The 25,339-nt window shown below is 29.1% G+C and overlaps 4 protein-coding genes across 6 annotated transcripts; 1 reads left to right on the plus strand and 3 right to left on the minus strand.

Moving 5' to 3' along the window:
• Nucleotides 1–884: 884 nt before the first annotated feature.
• LOC108754186 (zinc finger protein DZIP1) lies at nt 885–5,396 on the plus strand. The gene is made up of 8 exons (XM_018496309.1): nt 885–1,427; nt 1,499–1,866; nt 2,217–2,567; nt 2,642–2,758; nt 2,829–4,074; nt 4,155–4,701; nt 4,807–4,927; nt 5,012–5,396. The coding sequence occupies exons 1-8, from the start codon at nt 1,307–1,309 to the stop codon at nt 5,312–5,314; spliced, it is 3,174 nt and encodes a 1,057-aa protein (XP_018351811.1). The 5' UTR covers nt 885–1,306; the 3' UTR covers nt 5,315–5,396.
• Nucleotides 5,397–5,702: 306 nt separating this feature from the next.
• On the minus strand, nt 5,703–12,265 carry LOC108754188 (leucine-rich repeat and guanylate kinase domain-containing protein-like; the record flags this gene model as incomplete). Its single annotated transcript, XM_018496314.1, has 14 exons — nt 12,101–12,265; nt 11,702–11,956; nt 10,753–11,051; nt 10,478–10,682; nt 10,204–10,407; nt 8,679–8,727; nt 8,512–8,582; nt 8,274–8,427; nt 7,591–7,874; nt 6,900–7,148; nt 6,669–6,836; nt 6,087–6,215; nt 5,842–6,008; nt 5,703–5,784 (listed from the first exon to the last, which is right to left on the minus strand). Coding segments are annotated over exons 1-14 (2,457 nt in total), but the record flags the coding sequence as incomplete, so codon positions are not given.
• A 798-nt stretch (nt 12,266–13,063) lies between these two features.
• On the minus strand, nt 13,064–14,730 carry LOC108754197 (cytochrome P450 9e2-like). The gene has a single exon (XM_018496339.1). The coding sequence runs from the start codon at nt 14,629–14,631 to the stop codon at nt 13,096–13,098; it is 1,536 nt and encodes a 511-aa protein (XP_018351841.1). The 5' UTR covers nt 14,632–14,730; the 3' UTR covers nt 13,064–13,095.
• Nucleotides 14,731–16,444: 1,714 nt separating this feature from the next.
• On the minus strand, nt 16,445–24,575 carry LOC108754200. 3 transcript variants are annotated; one of them, XR_001939695.1, is made up of 4 exons: nt 22,355–22,511; nt 20,920–21,150; nt 18,205–19,268; nt 16,445–18,131 (listed from the first exon to the last, which is right to left on the minus strand). XR_001939695.1 is itself a non-coding variant. In XM_018496344.1 (3 exons), the coding sequence occupies exons 2-3, from the start codon at nt 20,997–20,999 to the stop codon at nt 18,449–18,451; spliced, it is 900 nt and encodes a 299-aa protein (XP_018351846.1). In that variant the 5' UTR covers nt 21,000–21,150; nt 22,355–22,511; the 3' UTR covers nt 16,445–18,448. The 3 variants fall into 3 exon arrangements, 2 of the variants coding, with proteins under 2 accessions (XP_018351846.1, XP_018351847.1); XM_018496344.1 differs by having other exon boundaries at nt 16,445–19,268; XM_018496345.1 differs by lacking the exons at nt 20,920–21,150; nt 22,355–22,511 and adding an exon at nt 24,378–24,575 and having other exon boundaries at nt 16,445–19,268.
• Nucleotides 24,576–25,339: the final 764 nt, after the last annotated feature.

The following is a 25,339-nucleotide window of genomic DNA, read 5'->3' on the forward strand; positions in this document are numbered from 1 at the left end:
CCTGTATGATTTTCAAACACGAGAAACTGAACTCCATCACGTCCATCTGGTGGCGATTTCGCGTACTGCTCGTGAATAATAAGTGAATAAAAAGTACCAATATAACGGAAAGATTTCTTTTTCATATTGTCTTTTTAGCAATATATAAAAATATCTTTTAGTCGATCTTTTGCTTTGCGAAAATGACAACCATAGAAAGATGACGAAAAAATGTCTTTTTTTTTAAGTTGTCTTTGACAAAACTAAAATATGTCTTATAGACATCTTTTAGTCTTGCTGAAAAGACAATCTAAAAACAATGTTTCTTCGTTATCCTTTAAACACTTTATCGGAAAGATAACTTTAAAAAGACTTCTTTTCGTTATCTTTTAGTATTTTATGCTGTCTAGACAGCTAACGTTAAATATTTTTGAAATATTCATAAAATGTTTCTAAAATTCTAAGAAAAACATTCCAAGAAAATTTCAAAATATTCCGAATATTTATGATATGTAAAAGAAATATTCAAATGTTGGTTAAAAATTTTATTTGTATATCGCTACATATTCCGAAAATGTTCCAAATATATTCCATGTATATTACATAAAATTTTAATTTTTTTCAAAAATTCCACGTCAGGTGTCACACGTGTATTTTTAAATAAAATTTTACTCTAGAAAACACATTTAATGTTTAAAATTGAAGCATTGGATTGGCTGAAGTAACAAGCTTGTGACTTGCGATGTCTGCGATACGACCAATGTAGAATGGCCTTTATAATTGACTTTAGAGGATTTTTTTCTTCTATTGTGCGCGAGGCCTTATGCCCGTATTCATAGTCAGGCCTTATATTTAAAGCTTCCTTAAATTTATCTTTAGATGCTCTACGAATTATTTCATTGGCTGCTGAGCATCTAAAGATAAATTTAAGGAAGCCTTAAGTACAAGGTCCGACTATGAATGCGGGCATTACTATTGTTAAATTCACTGAACTTAGCCATATTGGTTTAGGTACAAAGCTGCCAACGTCTAGAAAAAAACACTAACTGGTTTAGATTACACTCTATGTTATTTACAAACAATTTACATTCTTTTACATTAATTATCGAGTTTGACACTTGCCGTTTATCTCGCTTGCAATTAAAGTTATACATATTGTGTACGGGCGATTGTAAGCAATTATGCAGTGAAAATTTCACACAAGTACGCACGAAATATATAAGTTCGTAAATATATAAGCAAACGCGCGATGGGTGTAAGGTTTTTCTTTAGAAGATTTTTTCAAAGACTTTTTCATGTACACGCTGTGCCAATAAGTCTTTAAATAATGGCATTCTCGTTTCGAGCCGGCACTAATTGGTGCCATGATTTCCCGAAACTCGCCAGGGAATCAGGATTTTACTTTAATATGCATGGATCCAGAGTACGAGTTGACTGGAATCGCATAGGTAAGTCAGATGTTGTGACAATCAAATATCAAGTTTATTATTGTAAATTACAATTTGTCTTTCTATTACAGGTGCTATAGATATAGACAGAGTTATACGGGAAAGAGATTTCTTAAGTATAGATCAAAACATTAATAATGTAATAGATTATTGCTTGGAGAGTGAATATGATGTCAAGATCTTAGACCCTAATTTTGTTAAGTTGTTCAGACTTGCACAACTGTCAGTCGAGTATTTATTGTATTGTAAACAGTATTTGGATCATAGTGTAATAATATTGAAGGATGAGCTAAGACAGAAGATCGAACAAAATATTAGTATGAAAAAAGAAATTGCTGCATTGGAAGATACTGTAAAAAATTTAAAGGAGAGATCAAAGGAGAAACGTAAATTAATTGAGACTAGCATTGGTGAAATCTCTAATGGAGAAGTTTACAAAGTAAATTTCAACAAATTTATTTGTTAGAAATAAGATGTATTGATTGTAAATGATATTGACTTTTGTTGGTTACAAATTATAAATTATACTGCAAATATAGGTAACTTGGGACAGCATGTATTTTTGTTAAATTTAATCATGGTATCTATCCATGAGTCTCCAAAGAAAGTTTAAAATTTAAATTTTCTTTAATGACTTATGAATGGATTCCATGATTAAATTTAACAAAAATGCATGCTGTCTCAAGCTGTCTACCTTGTTCCAAGTTACCTACATTTACGATATATTATAAATTAAAATTATAAATTAATCACGATACTTTCAAAATTTAATTGCAAGGTTTCTTGTAGTGTCCACATTGCCCGAAAACATTTGTGCGTGCTATATTTGTAAATGCTCACGTAGCACGCAAACATTCATACATATCAGATATGGGTGTATCTTCTCCTGTGCAGGATCATTACCGAGCAGAAACAGAGAAATTACACAACGAGATAAAAACATTGAAGGAAAGACTGAATCAAACTGAAAGAGTAATAAGAAATGAATCCGACAAACTGTTGGATAATTCAGAGAAGGATTATTCAAGAAACACAAGTAAAAATGAACATGATTTTAACAGAATAGATAGATTTCAAGGGCAAAGAAGATATCAAGAAGACATTGGAAGTTTGAAGAACATGTTGTTTGATGAGATACGTGTAAGTTCATAAATTAATTAGTGATTTATTCTATTTATAGAATTTCTTACAAATTATTTGGAATCTTCTTGCAGGCATTAAGAGAAAAAGATCACGTTGTAAATGAGAGTATTCTGGAGACAAATGTGAAAAGTCTAATTAGTCAACAAGAGAAAGAAATTGGGAATTTGAGAAATCAGCTTCTTGAAAGAGTAAGAAATGGTAGTTTTTATTGTTCATTATTCTTATTAGGTATTAAGCTATATTAGATTATTTTTTTAGTTGACTCCAGGCATGGAAAATATGCAGGTAAAGTTACAAACGCAAGAAAATCATTGGAAAGCCAAGATGGAAGATATGGAAGCTCAACATCATCGGGATATCGAGAAATTGACGACAGAATTGAAAGCGACTCAGCAGATAGCTGATCGTATAAAGTCTGAGTATGCGTCTAAGGTACACGACTTGGAGAAACAGTCCATGGATCAAACCAACATGTTGGTAGAGCAAAAAAAACAATTAAACAGCTTGTCACGTGAGATCAATAATTCGCAAACACAAATCAATAGTCACAAAACTAGGGAAAAGAACGCGGCAGAATTCCATAAATCTGCTTTATTAATAAAACACAACAGCAACAATGAAAACAAACCTTATACGAGTTTAAATAATACTGAAGATACTGAGATGGTCATTGAAGATGTTGGTAGTGAATCTAGTCAAGAAGATAATGAAAAATTGATGTCAGTCATAGCACGAACCCAAAATATCCCTACTAAAGATAACATAAAGAGCAAGGATAATAAGAAAGTTGTAACTAACAGCAAGACTGTAAAACATTTGATTACTAAGTCTAATCTGAAAAAATTAGATAGATCAGAAATTGTTAAAGAAACGAAAAATAATATGAGACATTATGATAAGTTGGACATAAATGAAGTTAATGACCGCATAAATGATAATTTTATTATCAAAGAAGATCCTATTGATGTAAATAAAAAATATGTAGATAAAATTAGAGAAAAGAAAAAAACGTTACATACAGATAATATAAAAAACAAGAGATTCTTAGAAAAGTGTAGTGTAAGTTCTGTAACAGAATCTGGTTCTTTGTCGTCAATGTCAGAGTCAGGGACCGATAGTGAGAGTGTTACAACGGATGATGATTTAGTAAAAAAATGTAAAACGCTTGCAATTAAATCTCCCAATACCAGAAAAATATCAATTCTGGAAGACGCAAGAAGTATGTTTGATAATCGGTTAAGAGAATTAGGAATTGATCCAGAATGGCAAGGAATACCTGCGGCAACATATAAACAAAAAATGGAGATTATAAGGCATCAGCAAAATATTAATGCAAAGAAGTTAGTTCGGTATAATCAAATTAAACAAAAAATACTTGAAGATGTTCTTCAGAGAATATCAGCAAATCATAAAGAACCAGGATATTCTACAAAAAATTTCCCTTTGGATAAACTGGTTACTCATGTTAAATCGAAGGCATGGAAAGCATTCAGCAAAGACAATGGTAATTATATATTTTCTATACTAAATCTCTAATATACTATGGACAATTAATACAATGTAATGTACTTTTTTGTTTTTTAGGCGAATATACATCTATCCAGAAAGCAGAAAATACGACACCATTAAAATTACGTTTAAAGCAGAAGATCGAGCTTCTTCCTAAAAAATATAAAGATGAGGTGTATGAAAATACACGTGAATCACCATTGAAAAAAAATGGAGCGGACACTTACACTAGTCCAAAAGTGACTCCAGTATATTCAAAATCGATTCGAAGCATTTCCTCCGCAAGCTCTATTGAATCTCGAGAAGATATAAAACAGATTTCACCTACGAAGATAACTGTATCGGATACTATCGCAAGTAAAATTAATTCTCCAATCAATAAGAAAGAAGTGGTAACGCCAAAATTGTTTGAAAATAATGACTCAGACAGTACAATTATACCAGACGATTCAGTTCTTTCTCCGAAAAATAAAAGTGTTTTAAAATTGACGAGTGGCTCAGTTGGTAGCTTGGTAAAGAAAAAAGTCTTATTCGATTTGAATGACAAAAAAAATGATACGACGATATTAGAAAATGATCAAGGAAAGAATCAAGTAAATAATAATGATTGGAAAGTATCAAGGTATTAAAGATTTTAAATTGTAATTTTTGTTCTTATATAATATTATTTTTTACATATATATTTGTATATTTAAGTATGTAATTAATTCTCATTATTTTTTTTAAGCTTTGGTGAAAGAGGAGAATATGCATTGCAGAAAGAGAAGTCTATGAGCACAGGTAACATTGTTTTAAAAACTTCGCAAAGCGATAAAATCGCGGAAATATCCAAGAAGATACAGGAGCAAGTAAGATAATATTTTGTGTGCAATTATTTGATATATCTTTATAATATATCATTGAAATGACATTGTTATAAATTATTTTTCTAGTTGAGTATATCAAGAAAGCCGCCTGTAGGATCGGTTGAAACTATCTTTCGAGTCAATACGAGCTCACAGGATTTTATGAATTATAATGCAGGAAATCAACTGTTAAACTCGACCAGTCTCATGAGCTCCATCTTGAACAGTCCTATGCGGAATTCTGCAAGCCCGAAGGCGAAAGGCAACATATTTCCACAACCCGCTCCGCGAACTCTGAAAGACAAAGATCCCGCTATTGTTCAACGTATAAATGAAATAAAATATTCTGATCTAGATTCAGATATCGATGAAATATTACAGATGGAATAAGGTGTACTGATTGTATCTACGATGTAACTTTAAATTATTATCTCAATCTATACATCTTCTACAGTGTGCTGCTCATATCATAAATGGGATATATATATATATAATTTATTACAGTATTTATGTAACTAGTAGTGTACGTACGTGTTTAGAAACGGCTAAGTTTTACTTGATACATTTTGATGTAAAAACTATGGATTTTTAGTATAAAATGCACGCGTGTTACCAAAAAGTCTTCTACATATCTGACGTGCAACTTGAAATACACATGTATTGTACAGATTGTTTTTAAAATACTTGACCAAAATTTTATTTTGCTAGTCGTATTGATAAAAAATGTCAGATTATATAATATATTTATATATTTTAATTTATTTCATTATAACTTATTGTGATCATTATTTTGAGAAGAATAATCAATCCCCTGCAATCCTAATATTTTTCTGCGTTGGAGTTTAGATACTGATAAATTTCTGTAACAGTGTTATTTTTTGCGTTAACCAATCTTTGTATAAATGTTATATACTCACTCTTTGATCTTATCCAGGATACTTTCAAGCACGACAGGAATAGCCGTATGGTTAAAATGCTGCATTTTTGATAAGAATACCGATTTTCTATAAGACAGATTTGTATATGATTCATGAATGAAATTGATTAACGAGTCAAAAGCTTTTGTATAATCATCCATAAGCAGCTACAAAGTAATAATTCATATCAGATGTATGATACTAGATGTAATTAAAATTAATTTAATATAGGAATAATGAATTACCACTAAAGTAAAGAAGCCAGGATGGCTTTCGTGGTAGTCCAAGTACAATTTCCTACTTTTTATAACAAGTTCAACATATATATTTTTTAATGTTTTTGCTTTTTCTTCGGGCGTTATTCTCTCTTCATGCTGTACATGAAAATTATATTTACACAGAATAAGAATAACAATAAGAGAATGTTGAAAAAAAAGTTATTCTATTAAGATGTTTCTTTTTCAAACTAAACTTATATTACCGTTGTTTTTCTGTTCAATGAAAGTACTTAATTTATCTTAAGTGGTCCATAGAGAATATATGTACATTATATCTTATATTGTGATTAAAATAATAGAAGTTTCTAAAATAAGATTAATCCCAACAAATGTAACATAGACATATATATAATATTACACGAATGTCATCAATGTTACACGTAATATTATTTGTACGATAAATGTATTATTCTAATTTTATATCAGCAATTTTGTATGTATGTCAAATATTTCATTGATATATTACTGTAACATAGACATATTCTAGAAAATCTAAAAGTTATGTATTCGTTTGCTGGGATAATCTTTCACGAAATTCAAAGCATATACAATGTCCATTATTTCTTCGGAAGATGTTGATTCGCTAAAATTATCGTCATCGAACTGGTCAATGTCCATCATCAATATAGTTCGACGCTGCAATATCATCAACTTATGTTTTTCACGTTTCGTCTTTTCATCATCGATAATGATATTCAAATCCTCGTCCAATAATACCTATATATTAACAATGCTGATAATGCAAGATATTCAAATTTCATTTAAAGTTACGATTCGTACTTTTAATTCTTCCGACACCCGTCTTTTTTCTTCTGATGACAATCGATCAAACGATTTTCTATCTTTTTCATTTTTTGGTTCTAACAATGTAACGTGCTCTTTTTTCTGTGATGCTATTTCATTCCTTCGCAATACAAGTCTCGGTAACATCGTCTTTGTAGTACTTTGTAATATTATATCGGTTGTTATAGCTTCGTTTTCTCGAGGTATCGTGGAAATGTAAATTGGAAATGCTAGACGGCTCATTACCTAACACAAACATATATTTAGTAGAATTTCGCAGTATATTTCTAATGAATTGAACATTTTTCTTAGAATTCTTCACGTAATTTTTCAGAATTTGTCAGAATTTTTATATTATTTTAAAACTTTTTAGAACATTTTTCCAATTTTTATGCGAATTTAAATACTTTTCAAAATGCTCAGAAGGGATTTACAGAATTTTACTAGATTTACTAGAATTTTTTATTTACTCGTATATGAATTCTGAAATGTTATGCTAAAGTTATTTATTCTTTTAATTTCCAAAAAATGCTTATAAAATCTGAACAAGTGTAAGAAGTGTTTTAAAAAAAATTTTTTTTAATTTAAAATAATTTTTTTAATTTATAAAAAAATTTTTTTAATATTATGAATTATGAAAAATTTTTTCATCAGAGATCGTATATCAAAAATTAAGCTTTAGTCAAACCTCATCCAAAATTTCTTTGATAAAGTTTAATATGCAATTAGCAGTCTCTGTTTCTTTACGCTTGTTTATTTTAACAGCCAACAAATTTTCCACACTGTCTTTAATCCATGTGAAAACGTCAAATTTCTCTTGTATCCAATCTCTGTGAAGATCGACACTTTGTGTAAACATCAAAATTGCTTTCACGTTCGGATATCGTTTAGAAATTTCGGTGACTGCGTATAAATTCATTTGAGTAAGTCCAATTTTGTGTTCAGATATCAATGGACTAATCTGATTTACATCTGTAGAAAGAATTATAGTTTCCAAATAGAATGAAAATTTTTCTAAGAATTCCTTATTAATTTTGTGTATAATATTATAACTTTTTAGAAAATATCTCAGATTTTTTAAACATTGAATACTTTTTTTAATATATTGAGAAAAATCTGCATCTTTAATTTTTGAAACTATATTTTATATATGAATTCTAAATTATTTTAAGATTTCTCATTTTAATTTCCAAAAGAAAACTTATAAAATTTGAAGAAGTTTAAAGTATTTTTTCGAATTTTTTATAAATTTAAAACTTGAAAAAAATTCTTAAAAATTATAATGAAATATGAGATTTTTTTTAGAATTTACAAATATATATTACATAACAGTAATTTCATATAAATTAATATAAGTAATATTGCACTAACGAAATCCGTAACTATCACCCAAAAGGTCCAGAATTACTAAAAATTCGCCGCGCCGTGTCATATCATTAAACTCTTCCCTATTTACAGGAATGTACGCTTTACTTTCATCGTTTTCGCATATTTCCTTTGTAGTATGCCAAGAACAATATTTTATCTGCAAAATTGTATTCTGCTATTTCTTTGAAATTGACCTTTAAGATAATTGAAAGGATATTGCAAAAAGGATTGCAAGAATTACTTTATCGGGAATTGTTTGAGCCACATGCAAAGCCAGTGCCATTTTCTTTAGCGCCGACGGTCCTGTGAGTACTATCAAAAGAGGGCTAATTTCATCATACGGTTGAACGTGAGCGCTTATCTTGTTAATATTTAAGTGTTCTAGTAAAGTTAATTTTGCTACTTTACGGGCAGCTATCAAATCCAATGGCGAGGCAAACAGCATAGCTGATCTCACCTGGAAGAAAATATATTTACCAAGTAAAATTATTTATAAAAATACGTAAACATGCATAAATATCCATATATAATTATCAGGGTTGATTAAATTAACTTTTTTTTAAACTAAGTTAAGTTAACAACATCTTGAAAATTTAACTTAGTTAAGATACAAGTTAATTTATAATAAAATTAATTGAATTAAGTTAAGTTAATAAAAAAAGTATTGAAAAGTTAAAAGTTAAATTTGTTTTTTTATATTTTTTTATTTCATGATTCCAGGATTTCAATCTTACAAATAACGGAAATGATAAATATATACTTCATTTAGAAAATATTCTATATTCTATTTACATGTTTTGTTCATATATACTGTTTACATAGACTGTTATATATACTGTTTAAATATTTTGTTCACATATACTTATTAAATATAAGTAATAAAGCCATTTCGAAATTTTTGTCGGACATCTTTTCTCGCAAATAAGTCCTGCACTGAACAGTCTGTCAACATGAGCCCACATGAAGATGGTATTGATGTGTTATATTTTAATAATAAAGAATAACAGATTTCAACCTATCAAAAACTAGATACATTAAAATACACGATTTCTGATAGATTGAAATTTGGGAATCGATTGTGTAATTTGAAATAAGATGAAAATTATAAAAGTGAGTAAAAATTCACAAGAATATTTATAATTTCATTGGTCAACACTTAGTAAATTTGCTTACTTTTGCAATTTTCACCTTATTTTAAGCTATTATCGCGTATACTGTCTAAGACCTAACTTAAAAAAAATTAAATAAAAAATTAATAATTGCGGAAAATGCAATTAAATAAAGCTAAAAAGTTAAGAATTTAAATTGTAACTAAAATAAGTTAAAATTAATTAACTTCTTAACTTTTTACCTTAACTTTTATCTTTTTAACTTAACATTACCCAACCCTAATAATTATGCATGAAATATGTCCATACATCTTTCTTTCTTTTGTAAAATTCCTTTTTAGTGTACTAAAAATAATAAGAATAATGAAATATCAAAAACAGTTAAAGTAATTTTCACATTGTTTGTTTTTTAGAAAAATTAAGTTTAGAGAAATGTAAAAAAATTTGCTTGTACACATAACTGTATAGTTTTATGTACAATTACATACATGAACAATTCTTTTACATTTCTGCAAACTTGATTTTTTCTGAAATAAATAATGCGAAAATTTTCCTTTTAATTATTTTTAATATTTTCTTATTATTATTATAAAAATTAATGATTAAATGTTATAATCAACTAGTTACAACTATAAGTTCCCAATTAAACAAAAATTCTTATAATATCCTATAATATTTAAAAAATTAATATTTTTAATTTATGAAGATTTCTGAAAAAAAAAAATCTTAAATTTCTTCAGATTTTATTAATTTTCTTCAGAAAAGATGTAGGCTTTCTCAGTACTTCTGAAAAGTGTTTTCTCTTTTTCATTTAGAAAAATTACCTTTTCTTGCGGAAAGACCTGAATGCCATCAATAAATTTAATGCTCGATATAGAAGATATCAATACGTTTCGATAATTGGGCCACTCTGTGCAGGTGTTGCCTCTAAAGTCGACCTGACATATTAAGCCCTTCAAATTCAATATCTCCATTAGGTCAGTGATTCTATTGAACTTTAGATCTACGAAGCGTAAGGTGTATGTATCCTAAAAATCATTTAATTAAAACAGGACTAGAAATACTTTGGCGTGCAATCCGTTCTTTTATGATGATCACTTTGAAAAAGCCCAGAGTGCACAATCTATTGTATCCCAGGAGAATTGTTCGCAAATTAGACAAAGTGTTTAGGCCACGGCCAGGTATGGCAGATTTAAATGACGTTATACAATTGCCTTCTAAATTTAATTCTTGTATATTCAGACCGTCCAAGTTTTCAATACATTCGATGAGGTTGTAGGACAAGTTCAAGTACTGTAAATGTCTATAAAAAAACTATAACAAATTGTAAATACAGGTCGCGCATCGAAAGACACATTACATTTTGTAATTACTTTAAATTTTCTAGCCCAGAAATGCTTTCTAAAATATTGTGAGATAAGTTTAATCTAACGATGCTCCAGCAGCCGCTCAAATCGCCTATGTCTATTATATAATTGTGAGATAAATTTACGTAGGTGAGGTACCAAGGAGGTGTAAAATCTGACACATGTTTAATTTTATTGTGCGATGCGTTTAAATACATTAAGTATGGAAGGCCGCTCAGAGGCGACAAACGCGATACATTATTATTAGCGATATTAATATATTGCAGGTGTCGATGATATTGCAACATGGTAATGTCCGTAAGACCCTAAAAAGCAAAAAATAACAACAAGATAAATGTGAAATTCAAATACTGTTAACTTAATTATGTAGACATAGTCAAAATCTGTTGAAAACAAATTTTGCAAAGTATCTGCTAAGTATATATTTTGTCAGTAGAGTAAGAACAAAAATATAACAGAATCTGCTTGCATATTTTTCTTATTTCTGCTTTTGACTGTAAGAAGTAAAAAGTGGACAACATCATTTCGTATAAGTGTATAATATAATCATTTTTATTCAGTAAATAAACTGTCGGTAGTACGTCAGCAGATTGACAACAATTCGATCGAAAATTGCTGGCGAATCGGTATTAATTGTGTTCACATTTAAGCTCATGCTTTAAATATAAATTAATTAATTATAATTAAAAGTTAAAAAATTAATATTAAGGAATATTTATATAATTAAACATTTAATATTTACTTAAATATTAATAATAAAAATTTATAAAATTATATAAGAGAGTAAACTGTATAGTAAATTACATAGTAAACTAGGATTAAATATTATAATTATAAGACAAAATTAAATTGCTAGCATATTGTAGATAATTATATTCTTGTCCTCGTTCCGATAAAATTTGTATTAACATTTTTGCTCGTTGGGTTAATTTAATTGTAAAATTTTTGACAATACCCTATTTTTCAGGACACATTTACTGAGAATATAGAGACCATTTTCGGGTGATCTCGTTAGGAAGGATGAGCCGATGCCTATCAATCTGTCAGACAAAAAGCCGAAACTTTCCTTGTTGTCCAATGATACTTCATTTGGCCTTATCTGTACCACAAACGATTTGCTGTCCTCCCATAAATCTAAATCCAAGGCGTATCCTCCCCAATCACTATCGATAATTTGCTGTTTTTGTTCATCAAATTTGGATGAGCAGATCTTTACGAATAAGATATAATTTAAGATAGTTCAATTAGGAAAAAGAGATAAGCATCTTTTATAGCAAAGTAATCTAAGGTTGTTTGAATCAGTATAAAATTTCTCAAATAAAAATTTAATTAAGAAAAGGAGAAACATACGTACTTTTATAGACGAAGTAATTGACATTAATTCAGAACTTTTTTTTTCCATAGGAATGTTCTTCAATCTTTCATGTGGATTATGTTTATCATCTAGAATGTTTTCATGCATCTTTTCTTGAGCTATTTTTAATATTTCCGACATTTTAAAAATTTTATTTCCTATATATTTCTGAATTATTAATATGTGCAAAACGAAAAAAGTCTCCAATTATTTACAATCAAAACAGCTGAATTGATTCTTTACATAATAGGTGACTTTCTTTAATTGATTATCAATTCAATCGGCAAAACTATAATTTGTAGCAAAAATGTTGTTTATATGTAATTAAACCCTATAAATTAAATCCTTATTCTAATCTTTCATTCTATATATTAAATAATATATCAACATGTTAACAAAATACTGTAAATATTAAATTTTAGAAGCCTTATACCTTAAAAGTATAACTTTTTTAAGTTTCGAAGATTTCACAGTTTTGAAAAGGTCCTATCTTTAATAAATAGTATTTAAAAAACGGTGTCTGTGTTTATTTTAAATAGACTGTATATGAACTAGTATATGCTATTATTTAATATGTAGTTTATTTTATAGTAATAAATATTTCTATACATCACTTACATATATTTATTGTCATCGTTTTCTTCTTTTTGTTCCCATAAAAATCTGTATATCAATAAATTAGATATATATATATATGTATATATATATATCTATAGAAGAAAATATAAGTCTGAATAGATCGTATTGCTACAATACGTCCCGATCTTATTTTCGTTAAATTATACATTTTAATAATATTAATTATTTCCTATAAATAATTTCAATTCATATAATCTTGAATTTATTATATATGTTACTGCATATATAATAATAAGTATAATATGTATATTCATAAAGACACAAGATAATTAATTTTTATTACAAAAATAATTTTTGTTACAAATGTATTTTTTTGAAATAGCACATTATTGTGCTATTTGAAATGTTTTCTAATACTAATTATCCACTATTGCGGGCTCCAGCAAAGGATGCATATTTTTCCTACGCTGAATATTCAACCAGAATCCATTTTCCGGCATCATCACTAGACCTTTCTTGAATTTTATTGGGGACTCAGTTTTTGCGCAAGGTTTCAGTTCACATCGCGCTAATAAATGAAACAGCAAGACTTTGACTTCCAGTATGGCAAATCTGTTAGCTATGCACATTCTTGGTCCTAATCCAAACGGCATATAAAATGAAGAATTATGAAGCTTATTATCTAAAAATCTTTCTGGATAAAATTTCTCCGGATCATCGAAGTATTTTTTATCACGATGGATTGCCAAAATCGGAATCCAAACAGGCGTACCCTTCCTCACAATAACAGGTTTCTCATCTGGTAATGCAGGTGGTAATTCATAAGTTTTTTCACATATCCTTTCTAAAAAGGCGACTGGTGGATATAATCTAAGCGCCTCGCTTATCACCGCATCTAAATATTCAAGCTGATTAATGACTTCGTAAGATACTTCTTTGTTCGATTCATTCAAAATCTTGTCAATTTCTTGTTGTAATTTGGTTTGAACTTCTGGGTTAGCTGCGATTTCGTGAGCTACGAAGGACATCGCGGTTGAACTGGTATCAAAACCAGCAAAGAAAAAGATAAACGCTTGTGCAGTCATGTCATCAATATCTAATTTTCTATCACCTTCTTTGCCTCTGATATCCATCATTAATTGCAGCATATCCGGACGTGTAATGTGTTCCACATCACGAGTAGCGATTGTAGTCTTTACAATGTCCTTGAAGAAATGCGATACGTAATCGTTTATAATTTTTAAATTGAGAATTCGTCCGAGATTAGGAAATGTTTTAAGAAAAATAAACTTTATGAAGTGATCCTGTATAAAGTTAGTCGCTTCTTTGCCGTAAACATAAAATTTATTCGTTGGATTCTTCATAGAATCAATCTTGATTCCAAAAGCACATGTAGCAATGACATCGTTCGTATATTTAGAGAAAGCATCTTTCATGTTCATATCGCATTTATCCGACGTTGGCAACGTCGACAGAAATTTAGCAAAATCTACAGCGCATTCCGACATCAACGTGAACATCATTTTCATCTTGCTGGACGTAAAAGAAGGACTCAAAAGACTTCTTACGTTCCGCCATTTTTCTCCGCGAAGAGAAAACAAATTTTTCTCGAGCAGAGAATTATTTAAATCGGAGAAACCAGGACGATCTGGAAATGCCTCGAAATTCTTAACAAGAAGAGTCTTAATGAGTTCCGGATCACGAAGCACGAAGAATGGAGTTATAATACCATAAAATCCATAATATTTTGCATTTGGATTAAAATTGTACAATTCTAAGATTGTATCAACGAATGATTTTCGAGGAAATATAATTGAGATTATGGTTGCGAAAATTGAAACAGGCGGTGCGTGTATAATACCATGTCTTTTAAAGAAATTAAAACTTCTAAAGAGATAATCAATGCTGATAACACCGATCACTATCGATAACAATATTAACCAGTATTCCATGGCAAATATAACTTGAAAATGTCTTTTCAAGTTACATACTTTTTGTAAACGTTTGAGAAGATGTGATTGATTATAAAAATCGCTATAAACGACACTGTCAACGTGAACTGTTGCAGACAACTGTTCGTACAGCAGTTGCTATCTCATTCTCATGATGCGTAATGCAGTAATAATCTCTAACGCAAAGGTCAAGTTAATATTACGTAAGATCAATTGATACTTTATAAATCAATAAATCTTGGATAATTCTTTTAAAATTTGTGTAAATGTTAATATAATAACATTTAAATATGTAATTATTTGTGCTTGCTAGACATTTGCATGTACATAATATACATATCTCTCAATAACTTGGAAAATATAAGTTTTATAGAAAGTTTCAGAAAAAATTATAGGGTATAAAAAGATCTATTTACTGATATTATCAGTTCGATCTTGAGTGGTATCGCCAAGGCCAAATCAAGATCACATTGACTTTTTTTAATGAAAATTTTTTATTGCATATTCTTGTAGCTTATCTTGAAAACTCTTCAAAACACTATAATAAAGTATTTTTTTCATCAAGTTATTCATAACTTTTAGTTATGCGAGACCTATTCAGGGGTTACCGACTTTTTTTTCTCACCCGGTATATTTCACATCATATATAAACATATATAGATGTATAAAATTACTTAACTAATCCGTGGAAGACTATAAAAGTAAAAAATACTATAATTAAATAAATATATTCAATTTGTATTTAAAATTTAATTTGACGCACATACATAAATTTTGCACTTAACGCTGTTATTAGATAATTGTTAAACAACATATTAAATGATATTTGAAAATATTTTTTACTAAAATTAGCGTTTGATAATATAAAATTGAATAAAATGAAAACTAAATAATGTAAAAATGTTGCCTTAGATTTTATATATTATGTTCTACATATATTTAAAATTAATTTAATTTTTTAAAAATGCATTAATCCCATTAGAAATATTGTTTCAATTTGAAAAATAATGAAAAGTTATATAATTTATAAGAGAATGAAATTTTATATAAATTATATCTTAGAAAATAGCACTGTGGCTAGTATTCATAATCAGTTCTTATATTCAAGACCGTCTTAAGTTTAATCTTGAAATGTCATGAATCAATTAGAGAAAGCTGCATTAACATCTTAAGACATTACTTAAGACGATGTTGAAATAAGAACTAGCTATAAATACCAGCCTATATAAAACTATTGTTTACCTTCTATTTCTAATTTTTGTTTATTACATCTGTTTTTTATCACATTGTTGAAATGAATATCGAATATGATAAAAATATAGTATTTACATATTTTATTTTTATTTATACTTGTATAATTTTAAATTTATATTATAACAATGTATTCTTACCATACATATACCATATAATAAGTATGACAAATAATAAGTTTCTGATCTTAATTCGGGCTAAATACGAACTTAACGTATCGAGAAATTAATATTCCTGTTCAAATGTTCATATGCATCAATTAAAAGATAAAGTATCGGCGATATGTCGCCCATCCCTATTAAAAGACAATTTATGGTAGAGTCTGAGAAAATGCAGATATGTCGCTATAAATGGGATGTAAATGAGTTGGTTTGTCCTCCTATCGATCTTTAAATACACGACGAGTCGTCGTTCCTACGCCGAAATAAATTCGAAACGAATCATTGTAAATCGAAAATAAGTACAACTACGAAAGCTGACGATCACTAAGAACATGATGTAGAATATAAGGTGTTTCATTATGCATGATGGTGGAATCAAATTTGGAATCGAAATGTAGCCTCAAATGTAGTGCGACATAGCATTGTGGAAATATATAATTTGAGGTTCCTGAGTACTCACTCCAATCATATTGAATCGTGACGTCATAAGCGAGAAATGTGTTATAAGCAACACATTGATTTTTCTTGCATGCTATTTGTAAATAAAGAGAATTTGGATAAAACGAAATAATGAGATTCCCTTAAAATACTTGTAAAAATGGACGAAAACTATCCTTATCTCCCCTGATAGTCAGTAAAGAATCGAAAAAGATTCATTTACGTGTCTATTTTTACAAGTGTTTTAAAGAGATCTTATCATTTCGTTTAATTCAAATTCTCTTTATTTACAAATGATATGTAAGAAAAATCAACGTGTCATTTCTCGCTTATGTCACAATTCAATATGGCTAAAGTGACTACTCAGGAGCCTTAACTTGAGATTAATAACTGTAATCTATTAATTTATATCGTAATCTCTAAGAGTTGACAATCAGTCGATTATTCTCCTCTCATTTGATGGTGATTGGTCAATTCTTACAGATTATTATCAGAGAGATTACTATTATCAGAAAAATTACTATTTTCTCTGTTATTATAAATCAACTTTTAATCTGTCGCAGATCATAGAAGCCATAATGTTTTTTGCATTTTGGACAACTCTCGGATTGATCAGCACTGCATATCTCGAAAGCGAACACCATATATTCTTACATCATGGCTAGAAGTATTATTTTATCTGAATTAAATTTTCAACATAATGACATTCAATCAATATAGCTGTTTTAATTAAAAAGCATCACCGATCAAAAACCGTGACGCAAAGCCAATTCTCTGATTATTTAGAACCTTAGTATATAACTTTTTTGCCTAATTAATACCTCTTTGCAGAAGATACAAAAATGAAAAGTCTTTTGTCACTGTAGACGGTACTATAGAATACGTTATAAAAATTAGTTCTTATATTCGATGTCGCAATACATCTTGGCCTATATCTCGCGAGGTTGGCATTAATTAATCTATATTGACACACAATCGTCGTTTTATCCTTTTTCTTCAATAAATTTATTTAATAAAACAAATAAAAAGTGACACTTGTGTCGATTGTGTTCTAAAAGGAAAGCAACATTATGTAGTTAAAGTGACATCATTGAAATATAATTGTACTGGGACACCTGACCCTTTACTGCCTTTGTTAACGAATGTCTTTGTCCTTTCCTAAACTATATAGCACATGTGCAGTAGATGGTGTATGCGTAGCGAGGATTATACAGTCTCATAAAAAATTAAAATTCACTAATGTAATACATATGTGTGAAATCACACATATTAACACAGACTAACTTAATCTAACCATTTTGATTTGATACGGTATATGTCTCTCATCAGAAACAATTCGGCGCATAACGTAGTCTGTAATAATAAAACTTTTGATCAGATTGAATTATACTAAAAAGAAATATTTAGAATCTTCTTTATCGGATTGCGATATCAGCAAATGCGCGTTTCAATATTATATTTCAGTGAGTTTGGGATCATTTATACTGACCATAATCTGTAAGGCTTGATCATAGTCGAATGAGAGGGAAATAATCGACTATAATTGGTCAATTCTTACAGGATTATGGTATAGGTTTATATTACATAGATTACAGCCTGTGTAAATGATCGTGAGTATTCGATCACCGGGCGCATGGAGATAAAAAATCGCTAAAAAAAAAAAAGATACATTTAGTAGAGGAAGCAACAAAGAATGTATAAACTCAAATACAGAGAAGCATACATATGTCCGAATCGAAGTTCCAGTCAGTAACCATGGCGCCTATTCTTAAAAAAAAACGACTTGGCCGGAGAATATGTACTTCGCGACTTCATTCATAGAACAATTCAAACTTAATAATTGTATCATGCGGACGCAACAATACAAAATGCTACTTCATTTCTTTCCGCTCGAATTGCTTTTTAATTTCCTGTTAGTTTCATATTTTTAATGTTCGTCACCTCGGTATCATCGATTAATTAATATCTTATCTAATATCTATTTTCCCATTCAAACATGGTAGATTTACAGCTGCAAATTGTTCTTTCAGTTCGGCATTAATTCCAATCTTTGATTTTTGATTGGAAGCTGTAATAGCCGTACTGATGAGAAAGACTTTTTTGTCTGTAGGATGTGACCAAAAATTTGCTTCATAACTGCAGGTTTGACACTTATAAAAGAACTGCGTCAGTAATCCTCGACGACGCGAATTTATAAGTATCCAATCTTTAAATTTGCACTCAAATCCTGGTGCATGACCATCAAATACCCGATGCATCTCTTTCATAAAGAAAGAAATATTGATAATACGATCACCTTCAGGCTCATGCTCTTGGATACGATTCGTACCTGGAACGTCGTCTTCGTCACAAATTCGGACATTTTCATATATATCTTTATTTAGTTTTGAACCCAGGTACGTTTCTAAAGTATTCATTTCTTTTGAATTCATTGACTTTGTTTCCAAGTACGTTTCTAAAGTATTCATTTCTTTCGAATTCATTGGCCTTGTTTCTAAGTACGATTCTAAAGTATTCATTTCTTTTGAGTTCATTGGCTTTGTAGCCAGGTTCGTTTCTAAAATATTCATTTCTTTTGAATCTATTGACTTTGTACCTAGGTATGTTTCTAAAGTGTTCATTTCTTTCGAATCCATTGTTTCAGATGACATGAATGAGTTTGACTCAATTGTTTCAGGTGACATAAATGAGTTTATTGACTCAATAGATTCACTTTTAATAATATTGTTAGCGATATAGTTGGCTGCCAAGGCTGCTTGTTCCATCATCTCTCTTTTACGTCGTCGCCTGCAAAAAATAATAAAAGTATTGTAAAATAAGAGCGATTCTTTCAAAATTCATTGTTAAAAAGGAGCAACTTAATTGAATTTATATGTTATTAGTAGAGGATTTCTGGATTTTTTAAATTTAAATTTGGGCACTGAAGACTAAGTAAGTCCAAACGTTTGCATTGTACAAAACATAATAATTAATTAAATTATATTTCTTTGAACAACCTATATTACTTATTATAACCACGATACTGATTATATTTTTATTATATTTTCAGATCATTCAAATAATAATTATATTGATTTATTCTACTCAGAAAGATAGACTAAATCATTTTTTAGTTGAATATTTGTCATATCAGGAGTTCCTTATTTTTTGTATCTCTATTTTTAATCATTATATCTTTTTCGTCCCCATCGCCAACAAAATTAAAAAAAAAACGCAATTCTTTTTACTTGTAAATACCAATACAAACAGTATAAAAATGTTTATTATACGAGTTGCAAAGATTTAAGAGAAATAGAAGAGTTCATAAGAGTCTTCGGGAAGACACTGGACTGTTAATGGATTAAAAGACGATCTTAAATATAATAACCATGAATACTAATCAAAGATTGAAGATTGCTACTAACCAATCCGTTACCAAAGTAAGTAACTGTAATGGTAACATCGTAATCAGTATTGCGTTACTTCCCATTCCTGAATAAACTTTATGCACAATTCCACGCAGTCAGGACAGAGTAAAATACATGTATTTTGTATTTGTATTTGTGTATATTGGTTGTGTAAAAGTTCATTATAAAAATTTAATTTAAATAAAGCTATATTAGTGTTCATGATGAAATTAATAACATTAAACACTGTACCATGAGTACGTTTTTTGTTTAAAAAGGCTTAACTTTAATAAATTTTTTAAGAGGTGAAAATTTGTTGAGAGCACCATCGCATATAATAAAGTAAACTGACTACCGAATAATCTAACTGTGAGGACACTCGTCAGCAAGCGGGATTTGATTCCCGGCCAAAATAATACTTATTGCAATAAATTATTCGCAGTTTTTAAATTTCATCAACATATGACAATTCTTGTTAAAAAGATGCTTATTAATATCAAGTCTATGTTTGATGTAAATTTATTGTCATATTGCTATTGTCAGAACTGTTTTAATGTTGTCTTCAATTTAACTTCAAAATAGGTTTTTCAGATTTGATTTATATTAAAGATAATTGAGGACACAAAGTGTATTTTACTGCAATGCCTATGTACATCAATTTATCCTCATTTAACACTTGATGACAATAAGGATGAACTGATGCTCGCTTTGCGAATATTAAATGGAACGCATTAACAGTAGGCTCTGGCTTAATATTACTAGTTTATACTATATGTTTAGGCCACTATCTATCCGATAAGAATCCTTGTTTAATCCATAGATTGAGTAAAGACCTATCGCATAAGTAGCAGCCTAAATGTACAAAGGGCACCAATGTCATTTGCTTGTGTTTGTTTTTCCTTTGGTAACATTCGATGAACAAAATGTTTATTATATTTTTATATTGCTATTTTGTACAAACTTTACAAAAATAAAATAACATAATAAAATTTCAATTTTGATATTAAAACAATTCTTTCAATATATGGCATGGCATAATTGAGAATACTAACCTTAAAACATATGTTTTCTTTTTAGAAAGTCTTTTAGTACAGAGAGTTAAATATCTACCATGGCTATAGGTTCTTCCCATACTTAATGTGAATTTGTAACAATTTCACTATAAGAGATTGAGGTGTTGTGAGACACTTTTTCTTGGTCTCAGATCTTCAATATAGAGTATACGTGGAATTAACTTGTATGTAAACATGTGATTAGCTAACTTGAAATTTTTGTTTTCTTTCCTAAAAAGAAGAAAAAGAAATAAAAAATCAAAGTTGATACTTGTTGTAGTGTCTATACAGGACTCTTTGTAAGACACTTGTGGAGTTAGGATACTAATACACCTCAAAAATTAGTAAATTATGAACTATTGGAAAGCGAATTCTTTTGCTTTTTTTTCTTTTCTTCTCCATTGCTCTAAGAGCATTTATGAAATTATATGAAATCTTGATATTATATGATAGTACAGATAATCAATCATTATACAGATAATTGCTATCAGTCTCATTCGTAATGTATTATTCTTTAAAAAAAGTGAATTATATAAAATATTTATATCTTAAATTAAATCTAATTCTTGACAAATATCATTTTGAAATTTTATTCTGATAAAATTATAGCAAATTATTTTAACATATTATTGCAAAATTTTTGTTCAATTCATGCTATTATTGTGCAATGTTTTCACAATTTACCCATTGAGGGGGGTGATTATATACATACAATATATAGGATCTATTTTTTTGGCTAAACTAGTATAAAATTTTGGAACTTTAGTTCTTTAGTAAATTGAGTTACCATAGAAATGTTTAATTTTTTTACATAATGAAGTTGAAGTACCGAAATTGACATATACAAAATTCTACGGTAGATTAACGATAAAATAAGAGAAAAAATGTTGAAAATGTAACCTTTTACATATAACGATAGATAAGGCTCGCAAATGTTTCTTTGACTAACTGCACGCAAATCTTACCGTAGACTTTTCTCAAAAACGAGATTATAATAGTTTAAAAAATTACGATTTTAATGGTCACAAAAAAAGTAATAGGCCATTCTGAAAAGATATTTACGTGCATAAACTTGCATATAAATTTAACCTTAAAAAGTAAATATAATCTCATCTTGTTTTTCGTTCGATGAAGATGCAGCTCTTGATTTATTATCATATTTTCCTTACTATTTCATTAAAATATTTGCGCGTAGTTTTAATATTTTATCCAAATTATGTAAATATTTGTAATTTTTGGATGGGCCCTTGTCAGACACCCCAAATTTTCGGCACTTTACTAAAGAATTACCTTAAAATGAGATATTATGTGTCTATTGTTTGGCAAAAGCGAGAAAAAAAATTCTAGTGCAGGCATAAAAAACAGACCTATTATTTACATAAAAAACAAGAAATACATAAAAATAAAAGAACATTCAGAAAATGTTATTTCTGACCTTAATTTTATAGCATATTCGATTTACTGACTCGACCCGACTCTGAGTTAATGGTCTGTTCTGTTTAGCTGCAAAAGAAAAGCTAAACTGTGCAAGAAATGCAGCTATGAAGAACAGACCATTGACTCGGAGTCAGGTCAAGTCGGTAAATCGAATACGCTATTGTTAGATGAAGTTATAACAGCAACGGAAATGCCGGCGCCTTGTCAAAAAATACTGAACTTTCGTCTTTTGTTTTAATTGACGTTAAGAAAAAACTCACGGGCCGGAATCCACAATCCATTCTTAAGACTATCTCAAGCAATTGGTCTGTTTTTAGTTGAAGTTCTTGCATGATTCATCTTTTCTCTTTTTCTTTCCAACGTGAAGAGAAAAGGAAGAAAAATGAACAATGCAAAAACTTCAGCTAAAAAGAACAGACCTAAAGGTTTCATGCTGACGCTCGACGTTCATTTTCGGCATCAAAATAAGTTACATGATAAGGTACATTTTCGTGCTGTTAAAATAAGCAACTGGAGCGACAGGTTTGTCACTCATTATCCACCGACTGAAATTTTATAGTTTGAACAGTTTCAACTACAAACTACAAAACGCTCAAACGCTACTGATAGTGTGACTAAAGACTTTAAGCCAACCCGATTGCCAATTCTGACTACCGATCAATAATGGACCAATCAGAATAAGACTGATTCAATGTGATTGGTCCATTATTGGTCGACAGTTAGAGTCGGCTTGCAGAGTCGGTAATCTGATACGGGCTTTAATCAGAGATTGGCTGGTTAAAATAAAATAAAATATATTTACAAAAATACATTTACCATCCTAAACATACTAAATATGTCTGTACTCAAAATCATGTTATTATGTGAATATTGAAATATAAAATGGGTTCTTCTATCGCGCATTCCCATGAGAACGCAATCAATAAATTTTCCTTATTTCTCCAATTTAGAAATACTACGCTACATTAGGAGACATGGTAGTGACTTCTAATATTATATTGATATAATGATTATTACAAATACGATATTTGTGTTAGCTATCAAGTTAGAACAAATATTTCTGTTTGTTATTATAATCAGTATCGTCGAAATAGAATTTTCTATCTCTAAATAGAAATTTATTTTACCATCTGAGCAGACGCTACATTTAATTTGTAGTGATTTAATTCAAGTATTTATATATTCAAGTTAAATTTACAAAATCTTGTAATTTAAAACATGTTTGAATTGAAATATATGCTTGACAGCTCATAACTGCTGCATTTAGTTGAATCAACTAATATATTTTTTTTAATTAACTTTTCTCGATGTGATAAATTTCAGGATGTTTTCAAAAATGAAAACATCCTGAAAAACTGTTCAAAAATTAAACACAATAAAAATAAAAATTTCATCCTCAACGACATATAACAAAATAAATTTTAGATTTTAGAATAGAATTACAAGTCCACCACAACTCATTGATAGACTGAGTAATCGAATGCAGCAAAGAACAAAAAATCAGTAAAAAATAATCATGAATAGTGCATATAGTAAAAATGTAAATAAAGTATAACAAGAATAAAGTAAAAAAATCTACAGTTAAGATATAAAGAATATGATCAAATATAACAAACATACAATTGCATACAATAACGGTCAAAATTTTCATATATTGTTTTACATTATATATTTAATATTTCGATTGTTAATAATCCACTAATAATAATTAATATATTACTAATTGTTCTTTAACTTTATTCTTATTACAATTTATTTATATCTTTATAATATACAATGTGTTTATGATTATTTATTTCTATTTTTTATTGGTTTCTCTGCTGCTTCTAATTATTCGACTTACCAACAGATTAGAAAAACTTATAATTCTAGTATTAGATTAAGATAGCTCAAATTAAGCAGAACCGAAACATCCTGCAATTTATTGATATTAAATATATAGTTTACATGTGATTTATATGCGCACTGATATCTACGTTTAGATACCATTCTAAAATAATTATAATAAAATATATACCCACCTTCGTACCCATGCTTTCTTTCGGGAGAGTCTATAGAAGGATGGAGGCAGCTTTTTTGCGCTATACTTTACCATTGAGTTGTACAAATTATAAAAATATATATTTTTATATGCAAAGTTAATGCGATTAGAAATTGTAAAACATTCGCTGGAAACAAATTACTTCAGATACGTTCAAGTAAACACCAGAAGAGGTTATTAGTCGTTAGTACTGTTTTTGTTTGTTTTTTTTTAAGGTCTTTTCATACTCACGCTCGATACTCATTTCTGTGTCCAAATAGATCACGTGATCAAAATGGACGCTTGATATTCGTCAATTTTTATCGCGCTGATGTATAGGAGCCATAACGATAAAGCTGGAAACACAATAGATCTGTTCTTTTTAGCTGAACTTTTGCACCAGTTTTCATCTTTTTTTCTTTTCTCTTCAAAGTTCCTAATTTTTGAAAAGAACCGTATACGAAATTCTAGGATAATACGTAACGTATACTGTAGTATCTCCTTAGACTTCCGTATACGTTTCATTTTAAGATAGGGGCGAAAAGAAGAAGAAGAAAGATGAACTGGTGTAAAAATTCAACTAAAGAAAACAGGCCTAATGAAAAGCACGGGGCAATAGAAACAGGAAATAAGAGATTTTAATCTATCAGAAAGCGTCCATTCTAGTATATGGTTTCTGATAGGTTGAAATTGGTTACTTCCTGTTCCTATTGCTTGTGCTTTTTATTGTGTTTCCAGCTTAAAGGCCGCAGCACAGACTTTTGCATAATGCATAATGCACAATGCATAAACGAATCAATTAATATCAGAATCTTTCCTTTCCTCTTATTTCCTAAAAAAGAAGGATTTCGATTGATTGATTTCCTTAATTCGAGAGTCTGCTGCGGTCATAAGAGTGTATCCACACAACTTGCATAGCCGCATAACATATGCATAAAGAAAATTATCCAATCGTATTTTACG

This window comes from Trachymyrmex septentrionalis, unplaced genomic scaffold, assembly GCF_001594115.1.
Source record: "Trachymyrmex septentrionalis isolate Tsep2-gDNA-1 unplaced genomic scaffold, Tsep1.0 scaffold78, whole genome shotgun sequence".
In the NCBI taxonomy this organism is placed as follows: domain Eukaryota; kingdom Metazoa; phylum Arthropoda; class Insecta; order Hymenoptera; family Formicidae; genus Trachymyrmex; species Trachymyrmex septentrionalis.